This window comes from Nilaparvata lugens, chromosome 5, assembly GCF_014356525.2.
Source record: "Nilaparvata lugens isolate BPH chromosome 5, ASM1435652v1, whole genome shotgun sequence".
In the NCBI taxonomy this organism is placed as follows: domain Eukaryota; kingdom Metazoa; phylum Arthropoda; class Insecta; order Hemiptera; family Delphacidae; genus Nilaparvata; species Nilaparvata lugens.
The window spans coordinates 19694724-19711590 of NC_052508.1; the positions used below are offsets into that span (position 1 = coordinate 19694724).

Sequence of the window (16867 nt, forward strand, 5' to 3'; positions counted from 1 at the left end):
GTAGGCTAATTGAAATATGTAAAAACAATTCAATTCCAGACTCATGTTGCACTTAATTTTAATTCTCCACTTTTTAAAGAGATTTTTACACTCAAATATATCATCAACCTGAAATGTTCAACGTTTCCAACTTTAGGTAGCTAGGTAGATTCAAATTTATGCTATTCTTCAATTATTCAATTTATTACTTTCAAATTATGTTATTCTTGTATACGGTACCTAACACACTTGGATGCTTAGTCAACATCTCTGTGGATACTTTTAATGTATTTTATGATAAATGAATTTGAATTTGAATAAAAGGTGTTGTATCAATGTGTGTAGGTCTATTTTATCTTCTTCACTTTGGTTGCAGCTTTGCCATCTTTATCAACTCTTTCCTTCAGTTCCAATAGTAATGTGGTGAAAGATCTGTGGACGGTTCTGCGCAAACGCAGTAGAACTGAACTGGATATGATTGTGAGGCCAGTCAAGCGGAAAAAAGATCGACCTCTTTACACATCTGGAAAAACGACAACCATCGGAGAGGCTCAATATGTTGATTATGAAAGCACAGCTTTTGATTTGGTAAGTTACTGTTACAGGTAATTTACTTGTAACTTTACTTCAAATACTCCTTACTTCCAGTCAATTCTATTCTTATAGGTAGATTCAGTTGCATCTTCTACAATTAACTTTCATGAAGAAGAAGTTGGTTTAGGTACGAAAAGTAGTTCCACCTAAATGCAATAGTGGATCGGTGAAGGTAGCTGCAAGCTTGAGTGGTGAATGTAATCCTTGTATTCAAATGCTGGCACAATGCTGTGTACTATTCAAGGAAAGAGACTGAATGGTCTGCCACCATGATGCTATCAATAGCTTGGACCAACAAAAAAATGAGACAGAATGCTTGAAAAATTCAGTGACTGCACAGCCACATGAAGCTACGATGAAAATTACACCCTGCCTGAATAAACGATGCAATGTTGCATGACAGTTTTTCTCATTGCAATCAGCTTCTTGCAGTTGTAATATTCAAGCCAAATATCTTGTAAATTGTCACTCTTCTCTCTTTTGCATACAATTCAGTACACAATGCCTACCATGTAGCCGCTTATACCATGTAGGACAAAATACGTTCTTCCAACTACTTTTGACAATAGTAGAAATAAATTCCAATTCTTTTTGAGATACTTTCTCGCTTTCTCCACCCATTTATCTTTTAAGGTTGGTATACCTCTTGAACTGGCCGATGAACTGATGCATCCCAATCTATGGCCACAAGGATGTGTTGTAGGTAAATATAGAGCACCAAGAAACAAAACTGTGTCAGAAAACATTTTTTTACAACCAAGTCAAGAACAACAATTACTGACTTGAATTTAAAATCAGTTTTTGACAAAACTGTGCAAGCTGTTAGGAAATGTTTGTGTATTTTTAGTGTGAATGTACAATCGCTCCGTAATAAAATACATGAACTGGAGATTATTTTAAGTGAAACACCAGCTAATGTAATTTGTGTTAACGAGCATTGGCTCCTAGAGGATGAGATTTCTTTATATGTTCCTGAAGATTTTGTATTAGCTAGTTGCTACTGTAGACAATCACCGTATGGAGGCTCTGCAATATACGTGGCTAAAAGTATGCTGTTTGAACAGCTAGATGTTGAAAGGTGCTTTGAAGCTGCTTTTGAAGTTTCAGCTATTGAGATGTCTAAATCTAAGGTGATAATATTATGCATATACCGTCCTCCTAGTTCTAATTTTAACCAGTTCATTTTAAATCTTGAAAAATTTTTATCTGATTTGACAAACGGACCTAAACATTTTAAACATATAGTTATTACAGGAGACCTAAATATAGATATCTTGAAAGAAAATGCTAGTGCTGGTATTGAATTGTTAAATCTACTAAGATCATTTGATATCTACTGTGTTCATAAATGTCCTACCAGATTCAATTCTTGTCTTGACATTGTAGCATCAAATATTTCAGCCGACAGTGTGGAGCTAAAGTTTCTAGAGCAGGACATGATCTCTGATCATGCAGGTATCTGGTCTACTTTCTATTTGGATCCTATATCAGAGGTTGAAAATGATGACGCATGTAGTAAAACATACATTGAAAAGAGTATTTCTGTTGATAAATGGCTCAAGTCTGAAGCTTTCTATTCTGTTAATGAGTACCTGGAATATTTCAATGTATATTTTGTAAGGTGGTAAATTGCAAATCCTTTACAGCTGATACGATGTTCTTGAGATTTATAAGAGCAGTCGCTAAATTCCCTCTTTTGCGAATAAATTCACAAAAAATTAAGGCCGTCCGGCTCGCAAAATTACTGGGTTCAAACCTCAGCTCTAGCTCAGTGGTAGATACATGAATTTTCCAAATACAATTAATCACCACAAGGTTCAATGACCGGTGATTAATAATTCTTACCGCTGCTTCTATGAAGTTCTTGAAGAATACCAGTGAGGAAATTAAAAGAATATTTGATGACTGATTATCAGTAACCATGTACCACTAGAGAATGATAAGGACCAACTATAGTTTTTTCTAGTTGATTCTTAAAACGCTCGTCATGAATACAGGTATTCACCAATTTATCCTTCCAAAATTCCTTAGAACTTACAACGCCAGTTCTTGAAGCTCTCTGGATCCTTATATGATATAACTGGAACCTTATTAATAAAATTTTCTATATACTTGTTCTGACAGATTAAAGTGATTATCATCAAAGGATGATAAGAACTGAGTGCTCTTAATAGTCTAAGATCAATATTACTTGATTCAATAATGTTATGTGCTGCTGAACACTTATTGGTACTAAAACAGCTCAAACTGTATATCACGAGATGAATTAGGATAAAATAAATTTCTATGATTTGTATGCTGACATAAAACACAAAATATATTCCCATAAAACAGTGTATATAAAATATTCGATATCTATAATTTTCTTTAAGTAAATTCTTTTCTAAAATCTGAACAATTATCACAGGATTTGCTAGTATTCACAATAGTAAGTTTTGAATTCATAAACACATTATATTTAATACTGATGCTTAGACTTCCAGTCAATTCAAAATTCTACAAATAAAAACCTGTTTGGTCTATAGGTTTGATATGATATACTTTGTTCAATTAACAAAATTAATAATTAACCAATTAATATTCAAACATGAGATCTCAGGGATTTATATGAGTTCGGGCCGTGCATGGAAGTAAGCTTCCTACATATATCAAATAAATTTATAAAATGTTCTTACAAACTATGTGATGATACTCAACACGTTGTGACTTCTTATTGGATTTAAGTTAATTTCAATAGCGCTTTTAATTAATTTCCCCACTATATTTAGAAAGGCCTTGAAACGAGCTCGTTTGATTTATCACTCACATTAATGAAGTTCTCGACGGTCTCGTGGATTGAATTAATTATTTCCAATAATTAATTAGGTAGGTCCCTTTCGTCTCTGCTGGGCTAACGCGTGGTCCAGATTTCTTATAGATTTCTTTCCGAATTAAAGATATATTTATGGGAATTGATTATAAATTATGAACTCTTCAACAACACTGAGTTCACAGATAATTTAACATTTAATACAAATATTTCACATTTAAAAAAGGGGTTGGCTTGATAATTTTAAAATTTTAAAGGAAGGAAGAACCCTAAACTCCATGTGCATCCTCTCAGGTCAAGATCTTAAGCCAGAAGAAAGAGGTTTTCAGAAAAATTTATCTCTTCCTAGAACAATTTTGTAAGCTTCTTTCTGATTGGTCTTCAATTTAATAAACTCAGTACAATTGGTCGCCTCAGAATCAGGGCTTCTTCAACTTTATAATAGAAAAAATTTAAATAAAAAGTTTTTATATAAACACATGTAGTGTTTATCTTAAATTAATTTCATAAATAAATCACAACACACGATTTTAATTGTTAATATACATTTAGTTTTTTTATATGAGTTTTGTATACTCTGGATTTTCGTGCTTTTCAGATTATAATAAATATTTGTACAACAATAATAGTTGTCCGTATTTCTATACATCAAACTTCCTTAGTATATATAATAATACATCTTTTGTGAGTAAATTTTTATAATTCAACCTATTATACTGGTTGATCGAATGATCAGCTGATTCGCTCAGTATTGATTCAAATAATTATCGATTTATTCAAGATCGACTGATTCTTTTCAAAAATGTAAACAAATAATTCTAACCTCAACGTACATGCAAACTTTTATTTTTTATAATCCGCCAATAATAAGTAAGCCGCTTTATAATTTTTTAATTTTGCCAATGGATTCTCATAGTTGTGGAATCACAATTATACATGTTTTCTTATCGTTTTTGATAATACTATTACTCTTTATCGCTAATAATATTCGATTTAAGTTGATTGATCCTTTGACCAGGTCTAACTTCTTTTCCATTTTATAATTCTATTAAAATTCACTGGTTCATTTCAAAATATTTGATGGTACTAAAATACCACGTGACAATGTGTAATTTTGTTAGTTTCTATAGTCCAACTCGTGATATTTTACTACAATATTTCAATGTGTATTTGTAAATTTGTTCGTTTCTATAGTCCAACTTGTGATATTTTACTACAATATTTCAATGTGTATTTGTAAATTTGTTCGTTTTATAGTCCAACTTGTGATATTTTACTTATTATTGACGAAGCCTATTGCTTGCATTTTTGTAATGTTGTTTTATGGCCAATAAAATTCTTGATTCTTGAAACAAAACAGTTTCCAGCATGTCAAAAATTTATTATTTCCTGTACGGTACGAAATGTCTTGACAAACATATGATCATGTTTTTGATCTACATCAAAACATGATCAATAGACAATAATCGGTTGGATGAAAATGATCTAGACACCAATAGAAACACATCCTCTCCGTTATTCTGTTATAAGTACTTACTTATTTCCACATCCCATAATTCTGACAGAAGTGATATTCAAAATGAAAACATATTTTTGCGAGTTTTCATTTTCATAAAAAATATATTTCCTTCACAATAGGAAATAGTGTAGGCTACATAATAGCCTACATAATTTGGCAACACTGTTATTTCATCGGCTAAAAGTCTCAACTCATTTTATACAACTATAATAGACAATTTTTTAATTATGCAATACCTTACTACATATATGTAGTATATATAGGTACCCTTATTCTATTAGTTATTGGTTTCAATGTTATAAAAACTCAATATTCAACAAAATGAACTTTATTCCTTCTGTATTTACTAGCTTTTGAGGTCTATCGATCACCGTACCACTGAGAAAACTAGTGCGGGAGTTGAAGTTCTCATTCTAGACACCAATTCTTCTATTAAAAATAAAACTAAGACATCGAATAATATTCTTTCTCGATTTTCACAAAACATTAACACATATTTGTGACAACCAAATAAACCATTAATCTAAATATGGAGCATACACTAATGAACAGTGACCGATACAATAATAGGTAGTAAATGCGAACAAAGAAAATACATCCCGAGGCTCAGCCTTTGGGGAATGAAGTGGTACCTATATCAGTTTTATTCATATTACTCCTTCTCTTAGAATATAGAATCTTTAGAACAAGCTCGACAATCCCAATCATTTATAACGTAGGCTACCTCAAATTAAACGATTCAAGAGAAAAAAGGTCATTTTTTCTCATATAATTCAATATCATTGATTATTCACCCTTTATTGAACTCAATAATTTGTTGTAAGTTGTTTGTTTTACATAATTTGAATTATAACCTGTCTCTGATATGGCTTTATGATTGTTTACATCCATAATTCCAAATTATCAAAATATTCAATTTTAGGCTATTGATAAAGTGCCCTCTTGTAAAATATTTTTCAAGGGAGAATTATTAATAGATCTACGACATTACATTATTATCATTTTCCATGGCCAAAATCACTGGAATTATGACAATAATTCTCTCACAAATAACTATTTGACATACTCATATTGGCATACAGCTTAATCAGAACTTCTGCTACTCTATTCCTTATCAATATAAATAAAACATCCCTCTAATAAAAGGAGTTTAAATATGTGATCAATTGTATGTGATTGATAATTATTGTGTTCACCAATAAGGTACCCTTATTATATACAGGGTGTACTTATATACTTATATATTTACTACATCCTTCAATGATCAGACTTTCACTATCCTTCATAATAATAAATGGAATTGAAGTATGTTATCAACTGGTGTATGGAGAATGGAATTATCACAATCTATATAAATAAAAGCGAAATGGCACTGACTGACTGACTGACTGACTGACTCACTCACTCACTCACTCACTCGCAGAACTAAAAATATACCGGACCAAAAACGTTCAAATTTGGTAGGTATGTTCAGTTGGCCCTTTAGAGGCGCACTAAGAACGGATTTGGAAAAATTCCAACTCTAAGGGTGGTTTTTAAGGGTTTGAAGTTCGTCTTTTAGCATGTATATTCTCTTATTCCAATCTCTGATTATGCTTATAATTGAAATGTCCATACCATATGATATTATAGAACTATAATCTAGAGAGAGTACCTCTTCGAAACAGTTGTTAACTGGTAACTAAATTAATAATTTTAAGGGTTGGCATTAAGTTGAGTTGATTTTGTTAGGTTGGTACCAAGTTGAAGACTGAAATGCATTTATCGCGGAAAAATTGATTGGGCACTACTACTTCAATCAGAGCTATTCCTGGGAATATTATATTATATTACTAGCCGTCAGGCTCGCTTCGCTCGCCATATCCGTTTAGCCAGACGTTTAGTCTGGACCCCCGACTGGATCGTCCTAACTTATGATAAAAATATGACATAAAATTTCAAATTTGGTAGGTATGTTCAGTTGGCCCTTTAGAGGCGCATTAAGAACGGATTTGGACAAATTTCCAAAGATATGCTCAAATCTGTTCTTCTCTCAGGTTTATCGAGAATAAATAAACAGAAAATGTTCAAATTTAGCTCAGCTAGGGTGTGATAATGTTGCGTTAGAAGAAATTTGAAATAATGCCAAAGATACGCCCAAAATTCGCGGTTTTTTGCGTTTTTTCAGTTCTTTCATCAAGTAATAGACAGAAAATGTTCAAACTTGGTACAGAGGTTTAGCTAGGGCCCGCTGATCTCATTTTTGGACGATCCACTCGGAGGTCCAGGTTAGTCGGATATGGCGAGCGAAGCGAGCCTGACGGCTAGTACTATATACTTCTAATAATCCGATCTCCTACTACCATGCTTCATTTAAAACATATGACTGTGATGAACTTGTATATTTATGTACAAAGGAATTACATATTAAAAACTGTACTTTTAATATATATTTGAATGTCAAAGTACAGAACCTGCCAACCAAGCTCAAAGTGAGCACGAAAGAAGTTGAGAGTACTTTGCTGATGAACTTTGACCCTGAGAGAAAGGCGATGTCCGGTGACAAGTGCTTCCGACTGTACAAAGAGCCCGAGCGAGGTCGACAGATCAGCATTCCGATCAACGACCTGCAGATCCCTGTCTTCGTCTATGAAACTGACAACGATCCAGAGGGCATTCTGGTCACTGATCAAGTTATACGATCAAAACTGCAAGTTTGCTTGGAAGTGGTGAGTATATTAATGGCCGTTTGCACACTCAAAACTGAAACTGAATTTAATCAGCTGGTGGCAAAATGAATCACATTACGAACAAGACTTGATATGGATTTTATCCAGTTTAAAATGAAATTTAGTTTAAACTGACACTGTGCGCACAGCACTAAGAGTAGGCTTTGTTATGAATGTTTATAACTATATTATTGTCTATAAATCATCTTATACAGAGTGATCTAAAAGACGCACAATCCAATTTTCAAAGCGTGTATGACCACTACCTCCGTAAACAAGCCATAGTGCATTCTGATGACGTCAGCACAGGTAGGGATCCTACACCAATAACAATTTGTTGATTTCAGCTGATCTGTATCAGCTAGTGTTTTTATTGGTGTAGGAGCCCTACCTGTGCTGACGTTACCATCAACCACCTGTCTTGCTGTGTTTTCGGAGGTAGTGGTATTTACCCTCACCAGGTAAATTAATCGTAGTCTCTGTTTAAACCATCAGCTGCCCCAATTGAAATACATTAAGTTTAGAGTGGGGGTGCAAATAACCCCTGAGAAAGTGAGCTTACAATATTGTTCGAAATTTATGTTTCCTATATTATGCCTTCCAGTTGTTTGATCCAGTTTTTAATGGCGCATTTAAATTTTCTTGAGTTTTCTATTATCTTGATGTGCACAGGAAGTAAATTGTGGTATTTGGTGCTAGGTGGTTGAAGTAGTGTTGTTGGTATGTTGCCTTCCTAGCCACGTTCGTGATGAGAAGGCTTCTATTCCTTGTGCTATGACAGTGGTTTCTGTTTTGAAAGCTTTCTGGGTTTTTGTGTAGTCTGCAAATAATTCCTAGGGAGTAGAGTTGTCTTGCGTCCATCACACCAAACTCATTGTAGAGCTGGTCTGACGGATAACGAAGAAAGTGGCTTCTGCTTGATGATTTTGATTATTAGTTTTTGCACTTTTATAAGAAGTCGAGGTGAACGTAGTTTGTTTCTCCCTATCCTACAATTTTATAGGTACGGTACGCAAAACTGAACTAATAATGTGTTTGTCCATCAGTTCGCCGTGCAGCTCGCCATACAATATTTGGCTATCCATCACAAGTGGAAAACATGCGAACATGAATACAGAAGTATGGGCCATTTTTTATTTGATTAAATTCATGTTTTGAACAATTCATTGTTACGAATGACAAATTGATAGGAGCTTATAAATATTTTCTAATTCAAATGAAATAACTTCTGGAAAAATAATGATTGGATAATACCAATATTAATTATTGTTGACCAAGAACTCAGTACATCGACAATTCATTCAACTAATTCGGTACTGATAAAATTATAATCATTTTTTTTATTGATAATCAATTTCATCAACTAATCATAAACTGACTGAAAAAAGTACTTCAATTTCCATGAATTCAATTATATAAATCTAAAGTGTAGGTCATATTTTATCTAAATTCACAAAGAGTTCGATTCTTGTTGGCAAGAAATCATTGTTATTTCACTAAAAGATAGGATAAAATGGATAGTTGCCCTTCCAGGGGGAGCTTTGACAACCCACAAGACTCATTTTTCATTTACATAAATATCGAAAAAGAGCATAGGACCTTATTTTTTTGTTCAGCTTGCCAAAATACCCCTCATTTCAATATTAAAATTTTCGACTGACTGTACAGTGAGTCAATCATTCCATCAAGGCTTGAATAATTTTGAAATTGTAATTAAATAAAATGGCAGAAAATATTATCATGTAAATATCAACACCTTTAATTAAAGACATATTAACTGCATGCGTTTTCATATTGCCGATACAGCATTGATAAAACTGCAGACGTTTATTTAGCAGTCTCAAAAACTGTTCTAGCTGAAAAATTGATAATCCAAGCCACGTGTAGGCCTATACATTGCATCAGGAAAACGAAGTTCAAAACTATGGTTTTCCTAAACATATGTTTTTGAGATAATTTCTTTGATGCAGCTGTTTCACATTCACCATTATATTATACAGAGTTTATGAAAATAAAATATTTATTGACTACCAAAACAATACTATTATTATATTAATCATAATAATTAATTATCAAAACAATACTTTTATTATATTAGTAATAATAATATTATTAAACATATTTATCATTATCAGAACAATATTATTGAGGTTAAGTGGAATCAGGTAGAAAGCAATAGTAGAACAGATGTTCTTTTTGAATTTCTATCATATTATTTTGTAATTTTCAATGATTACAACATATGTTAGAATATCACATGTCAATAAATAAATTATCCCATTTCCATATGGCGTTCAGCTTACCATGTTCATAACCTTACTTAATAGGATCCTTTTTCATCCTTTGAAACCCTTAGAGGCAAAATATCTAAAAATCCGTTCTTAGTGCGCGTCTAGCATGTTTGAAGAATATTTGTGCAAAGTTTCAAGTCTGTAGGACAATTAGTTTGAGCTGTAGTGTGATTTTACATAAAAATTTTCGAAAAATGCCCTCTCCTGGACCCCCCCGTGCTCCTGATCGAAATTTTCTGCATAGATCTAATTTTTTTTCGTAGCTGAACAAAAAAGTTCCTCATGACTTTGCTGTGCAATGAGCGGTTAAAAAGTACAAAATTTTGGGTGGGCCCCAGCTCCCTCAGGGGGGCAAATTTCTGAAAATCCTTTCTTAGTGGATGTTTTCAGGCTACCATAAACAATTGTGCAAAATTTCAAGTTTTTAGGCTCAGTAGTTTGGGCTGTGGTGTGATTTCAATCTGTCGGGGCTTAGCCTTTTATAAGTATAGAGATTACTAGCCGTCAGGCTCGCTTCGCTCGCCATATCCGTTTAGCCAGACGTTTAGTCTGGACCCCCGACTGGATCGTCCTAACTTATGATAAAAATATGACATAAAATTTCAAATTTGGTAGGTATGTTCAGTTGGCCCTTTAGAGGCGCATTAAGAACGGATTTGGACAAATTTCCAAAGATATGCTCAAAATCTGCGTTTTTCCATAGTTTTTTTAGCGTTCTTCTCTCAGGTTTATCGAGAATAAATAAACAGAAAATGTTCAAATTTAGCTCAGCTAGGGTGTGATAATGTTGCGTTAGAAGGAATTTGAAATAATGCCAAAGATACGCCCAAAATTCGCGGTTTTTTGCGTTTTTTCAGTTCTTTCATCAAGTAATAGACAGAAAATGTTCAAACTTGGTACAGAGGTTTAGCTAGGGTCTAAAAATTTTGTAATAACATGACTTTGATATTTCATCAAAGATACGCCCAAAATCAGCATTTTTCCAACGTTTTTCACAGCTTTTCTGCGTTTTCTCAGTACTTTGACTTTCTGATGGAATGAAGCATGCTCAATTGGAAAATGCAGGCGAGCGAAGCGAGCCCGCTGATCTCATTTTTGGACGATCCACTCGGAGGTCCAGGTTAGTCGGATATGGCGAGCGAAGCGAGCCTGACGGCTAGTACTATATACTTCTAATAATCCGATCTCCTACTACCATGCTTCATTTAAAACATATGACTGTGATGAACTTGTATATTTATGTACAAAGGAATTACATATTAAAAAACTGTACTTTTAATATATATTTGAATGTCAAAGTACAGAACCTGCCAACCAAGCTCAAAGTGAGCACGAAAGAAGTTGAGAGTACTTTGCTGATGAACTTTGACCCTGAGAGAAAGGCGATGTCCGGTGACAAGTGCTTCCGACTGTACAAAGAGCCCGAGCGAGGTCGACAGATCAGCATTCCGATCAACGACCTGCAGATCCCTGTCTTCGTCTATGAAACTGACAACGATCCAGAGGGCATTCTGGTCACTGATCAAGTTATACGATCAAAACTGCAAGTTTGCTTGGAAGTGGTGAGTATATTAATGGCCGTTTGCACACTCAAAACTGAAACTGAATTTAATCAGCTGGTGGCAAAATGAATCACATTACGAACAAGACTTGATATGGATTTTATCCAGTTTAAAATTAAATTTAGTTTAAACTGACATTGTGCGAACAGCACTAAGAGTAGGCTTTGTTATGAATGTTTATAACTATATTATTGTCTATAAATCATCTTATACAGAGTGATGTAAAAGACGCACAATCCAATTTTCAAAGCGTGTATGACCACTACCTCCGTAAACAAAGCCATAGTGCATTCTGATGACGTCAGCACAGGTAGGGATCCTACACCAATAACAATTTGTTGATTTCAGCTGATCTGTATCAGCTAGTGTTTTTATTGGTGTAGGAGCCCTACCTGTGCTGACGTTACCATCAACCACCTGTCTTGCTGTGTTTTCGGAGGTAGTGGTATTTACCCTCACCAGGTAAATTAATCGTAGTCTCTGTTTAAACCATCAGCTGCCCCAATTGAAATACATTATAAAAAATATTGCCATAGCTTGAAAAATTCATGAATTAGTTGAAAGTTTGTTTTAATTATGCTATTGTTGAGCATACATTATACTTACTTGCTTGTTTTGCTGATTTAAAAACACAGCTAGATCATACCACCTAGTGGATGATCTTGTTCAATGTCAAAAAACCACTATACAGTATTTTTGTGGTTTTGTTTAATTTTTTTAAGAACTGGTCAGCTAAGAGTTTTGATTGAAGACCGTCTATCTCTGTAGCAATTTGCGGTCTATGGTCTTTTCCAACACTGAACTTGTAAAGAGTACCTATATGAAAAAAGTATTATAAAGTGATACCGGGTGTTTGAAAATGAATGACGGAATTTTAACATGTTATAATATTTACTACATCCTACTTACAGAAAACTTTATTAGAGCTTTGGCTCTTCCTTCATCTGACACAGGATGAAACAGAAAACTTAATCTTTCAACAAGATGATGCGTCGCCTCATTGGTATAATGAGGTAGTACCTATCTGTACTCAACCGCTGGATTGGCCGTGAGGACCCTGATGACAGGGCTTGTTTTCCATGGCCTCCACGGTCACCTGACCTAACGCCTTGTGATCTCTATCAGTTTTGGGGCTTATTGAGGACTGTGTGCATGTGCTTCCACTGACAGCTCGACCTTCCTGAATAGGATTGAAACAGCTGTTGCAGCAATTACTAATGAGACTCATAAAAAGTTTATGAGAACTCGATTCGCGAAGAACTCGCGTACCATCTTGATGTGTGTCGAGTGAGTGCTCAAATTGAACACTTGTAGGTAGCTATTATGTAAAACTAAGTTTTTAATTCAATTTTTTAAAAGTGTTCCATTTGAATTTTTTCATTACTAGGCATATTACCAGTCTCTTCCAGTTCAAATTCAGTTGTCTTGAACGTTGATTTTGGGAATAATTACACTATTAATTGATTGAAGTTTGCCCATTCATCAGTATTATTCTTGTGCTTATTTTATGATTCACTGTTGCAGGCCAGTATGTATTACGATGAAATATCAGTGAGGAGGGGTAGATTGTTGGTTCATTTAGCAGAATATGCTCCCAACTCAGTGATTGGTTTCTTGCGACAGCTTGCTGAGGCTATAGTCAACCGAAGAATCAACTCAAAATCTAAAATAAATGGTGAATATGAAATGTTTCATACAATAATTATTATAGTTCTTATTGTCATTGGCCTAATATGGAAGTTAGATCCAGCTAGTTGCGATTAATCATATTGTATTTAATAACTTGATTAATTAAAACGTAGGTAGGCCTATACAGAGCAATCAAATTGTCTTTTTTTCGTTAGGGCTGCTCTTGAATATAAATAGAAATCTAAGTACCCTTTTTAGTTTTTTTTTACTCACAGCATGCTTCGCAGCATTATATAGCAATGCCATTATCAAGTGATTTGATAATTTTATTTATTTATTTTTCAATCACTTGATGATGGCATTATATAGCCGAAACATTTTGTGAGTAAACAATTTTATAAAAGGTACTTAGATTTCTAATCTTATTCTTATTTATAGAACAATCAAAATATGCACAATGGGCTCATAGAGCAATATGTAACAAACCTGAATTTTATGAGAAAGAATCTTCAATCAATAATTTTAAGTAACAAAAAATTCAAATGTGTTAATTCGAGAATACCTTCCTACAATTCTTTGAAAAAATGCTTAAATTTACTTCTTTAGTTGAATGTTCTCAAACCCGTGGTAATCTTTAGAGCTTAAAAGCTTTCACATGTGTCAGTTACATACTTCTTTCTAGTTCTTATGTGGACGCGAGTTCTCTTCAATCACTTACATCACTGCTTTATCAAACCTATATTGTAAAAATTGTGAATTGGATAATTACTCTTGTTGATGAACAAGATTAATTTAAATTAATTTTAAAAAATATTGAACTCACACATTCTATGAATGAAGTCATATTTTTCAAATCATCAGATAAGAAACATTAATTTGATAAAACTGCAATAAACAGTAAGTTTAAAATAATTTTTAATTCGAGGACAATCAATAATGATTGTAACATTCATAACAATTTTAACTTTTCAGGATTTTTAAATAAAGTTCATGAAATGTCTTCAGCTGACAGAACTATTCTGAAGAAAGATCTTGGTGACAAGGTCAGTAGACACTTGTAACAATGAAGCTACAAGTTTGTAACATTTCAGATTAAAGGAGACTCAAAATATTCTTATATTTTTGTAAACTCACTAAGCCCAACGTAGATAATAAGAACAGATCACTGTGAAAAATATAGAACCAAAACATACTCTAAAAGAATTTCTCGTTGCAAAATTACTCATGTTTCTTCACAAAATAAATTGGTGGTTTATTAAAAAAATATTTCGAATATTTCGCACTATTATAATAATATTATTTGGATAAGAAATTCGGCCTGGACAATACCATTAATGTGTTTATAAAATTTTTACTTATCATTCATAATTTAAAATTGCTATTGACTCCAATTGAATTGGATAATTTTGAGAACCCTTGATATAAAATATAAAATCTAATATAATTACAAAAAAATTCATTCATTTACAAAATTTAATCAACAAAAAGGTACTTTATAATAGCCTACTATTTAAAATAATATCAATTTGAAGCTTCTCTAGTGAAATCAGAAATTTATCAATTTTCAACTTGAGCGTATGAATCTGATACAATCATGAATTAAAGCTATTTTATTGCTACAAATATATTCCAACATTGGTGAAGGCTGCCATCAAATTCAATAAATCATATGGATATCAATTATTGTATGGGTCAACTTGTATCTGTATACTATGTATATTTGAGAATAAAAATACAATTTAATTATACTGAGTAATTACTGATGCATCAGTAGTATAGTTTATTTTGAAATAATACTCAACATGGATAAATATCTTCTTTTATTCACATAGACAATAATTGACACATGAAAATACCTACTTATTTTAATCTTATTCATTATTTCTTCCAACTGATTTGAAATTTTGTAGATACTATAACCCGGTTGCACTAAAGTCTTTAATCCGTTTGATCTTAAAATTTTAATCCTGAGTAAATGCCATCATAACCAATCGGGGAAGTCTTCTTCTTAGAAAATTATCCACTGATTGGTTCTCGTGGAATTTGAACATGATAATAATTTGTGGCCTCAAACCAGGCCTCAATCTTGTAAACTTTCCATTTTTATTGGTAAACTCACCAACTTTGAATTTTAGCTTCCGTTCCGAGTGACATTCCTTCAGTGCCATAGTGATATTTGTTGAAATTCAGTGTTTAATTGAAGTGATAATTTTATAATTCGTCTTTGTTGTCTATTTCAACTCAATTATAATATGTTTTTCAGCCTGAGCTGGATAATTTCCGACTATTGAGCCGTTTGAAGACAAAAGTATTCTCAGAGTTTTACAGAAGAGTGGCTCATTATGTAAGTGTGTTAAGTTTTATTATACCATGAATACATTTTATTAATTTGAGGAATTGACAATTTGGACTTAGCTGGAAAATTGAATCCCCAAAACTTGACCTCCAATAATGAGCAAAGTTCACACTTATTAGAATGAATCTACTTTTTCTATTATTCTTTAGATTCTGAATAATCAAAAATATACAGTATGTTATCAATTTGAAAACAGAATACTGTATAATATTACTTGTCGGAGTTTTCTACATGGCATAAGTCTCAATCTAAAGAAATATCCCTATCAGAACTATTCTCGATCAGAGGTGTAGTGGTGTGTGTACAGTGTTTCCACACTGCCTAACCACAGTGAAATTTTTTTTTAGTTTAGATAAATATTGATTCTATTTATGAAATTATCATTGTATAAAACATTATCTATACATTGAAGATAAATTTATGAAAAATAAAAATGTATAGGTAACTTGAATAGAAATACTGATTTCATGTGGTAAAAATATGTTGTGTATTTTATTATGTGAATATATTATTATTGCACAAATTATAAGGGTACCCTACCCAAGAAACAACACTCAACCAAACTGAAGTCTATCTTGAATTATTTTAACATGGATACGAATTGACAAATATATATTTATTTAGTGCTCCCACATTAGATAACTTGCCACTACACCATTTATTCCGACAAAATCTTTTGAATAGCATTTTGTGAATTTCTAGAATTGAAGGTGAGGATGCTATAGAGACAAAAAACTCACTCATGTTGTGTTGCGAGTCGACATTTTTGAAGAAAGTGGTAGGCTATGACCATACAGCTTAGATTGAAAACATATTTATGCGGTTTCATACCTTTTCAAAATGAGCTGAAAAATATAATAAAAATGTTGAAAAATGATACTTTGATTACTTTACTTGTTTTCAACTTTAATTCCAGGAACTTGTGGAAGGAGAAAAAGAAGTGAGCCATAAGCATTTATTTCTTATAAGACATATGCCACGCTTATATAAGACTGGACTCTATCCATTCATTGATTTTATCTCGGAATACATTGCTAACAACCAAATACGGACGCTAGATCAACTTGAAGGTGAGAGCAGCTTGATGAGAACTGAATACGCTAGGAAATTCTATGCTAACTTGAAATTAATATGAGGAATCCAATATGTAAACAAGTAGTTATCCGTCTTAGAAATGATAGAATGTCCTCTGAAGAGGAATAAACTGAAGTGTTTCATTTTGGCTACAAACGATAAAATTTTGGCTACAAACGTAGGTTTCATTCTGATTTTACAAAAAAAACTGTTTCATGCTTCTTAAATAATTCAAGATTAGCCTATTTATTCAAAATAAGCCTATTTATTCAAAATTAGCCTATATTTATTTAATTATCTACCTGAATTATTTAGGTAGATAATTAATAAATAATTTTCTTGGAGT

General features: G+C 32.8%; 1 protein-coding gene across 4 annotated transcripts in view; it reads left to right on the forward strand.

Annotated features, from left to right (window-relative positions):
• LOC111054689 (microtubule-associated protein futsch) overlaps window positions 1–16867 on the forward strand; it is a 65314-nt gene that overhangs the window by 10244 nt on the left and 38203 nt on the right. For 2 of the 4 annotated variants that reach the window (XM_039427867.1, XM_039427868.1), the window contains 6 exons: window positions 356–567; window positions 7352–7609; window positions 12987–13137; window positions 14064–14134; window positions 15355–15435; window positions 16364–16517. In XM_039427867.1, the coding sequence (XP_039283801.1) occupies window positions 356–567; window positions 7352–7609; window positions 12987–13137; window positions 14064–14134; window positions 15355–15435; window positions 16364–16517 (927 nt within the window). Of the gene's footprint in view, window positions 1–355; window positions 568–7346; window positions 7610–12986; window positions 13138–14063; window positions 14135–15354; window positions 15436–16363; window positions 16518–16867 lie in introns of those variants that run through there. The other 2 variants (XR_005571264.1, XM_039427869.1) reach the window with 2 other exon arrangements.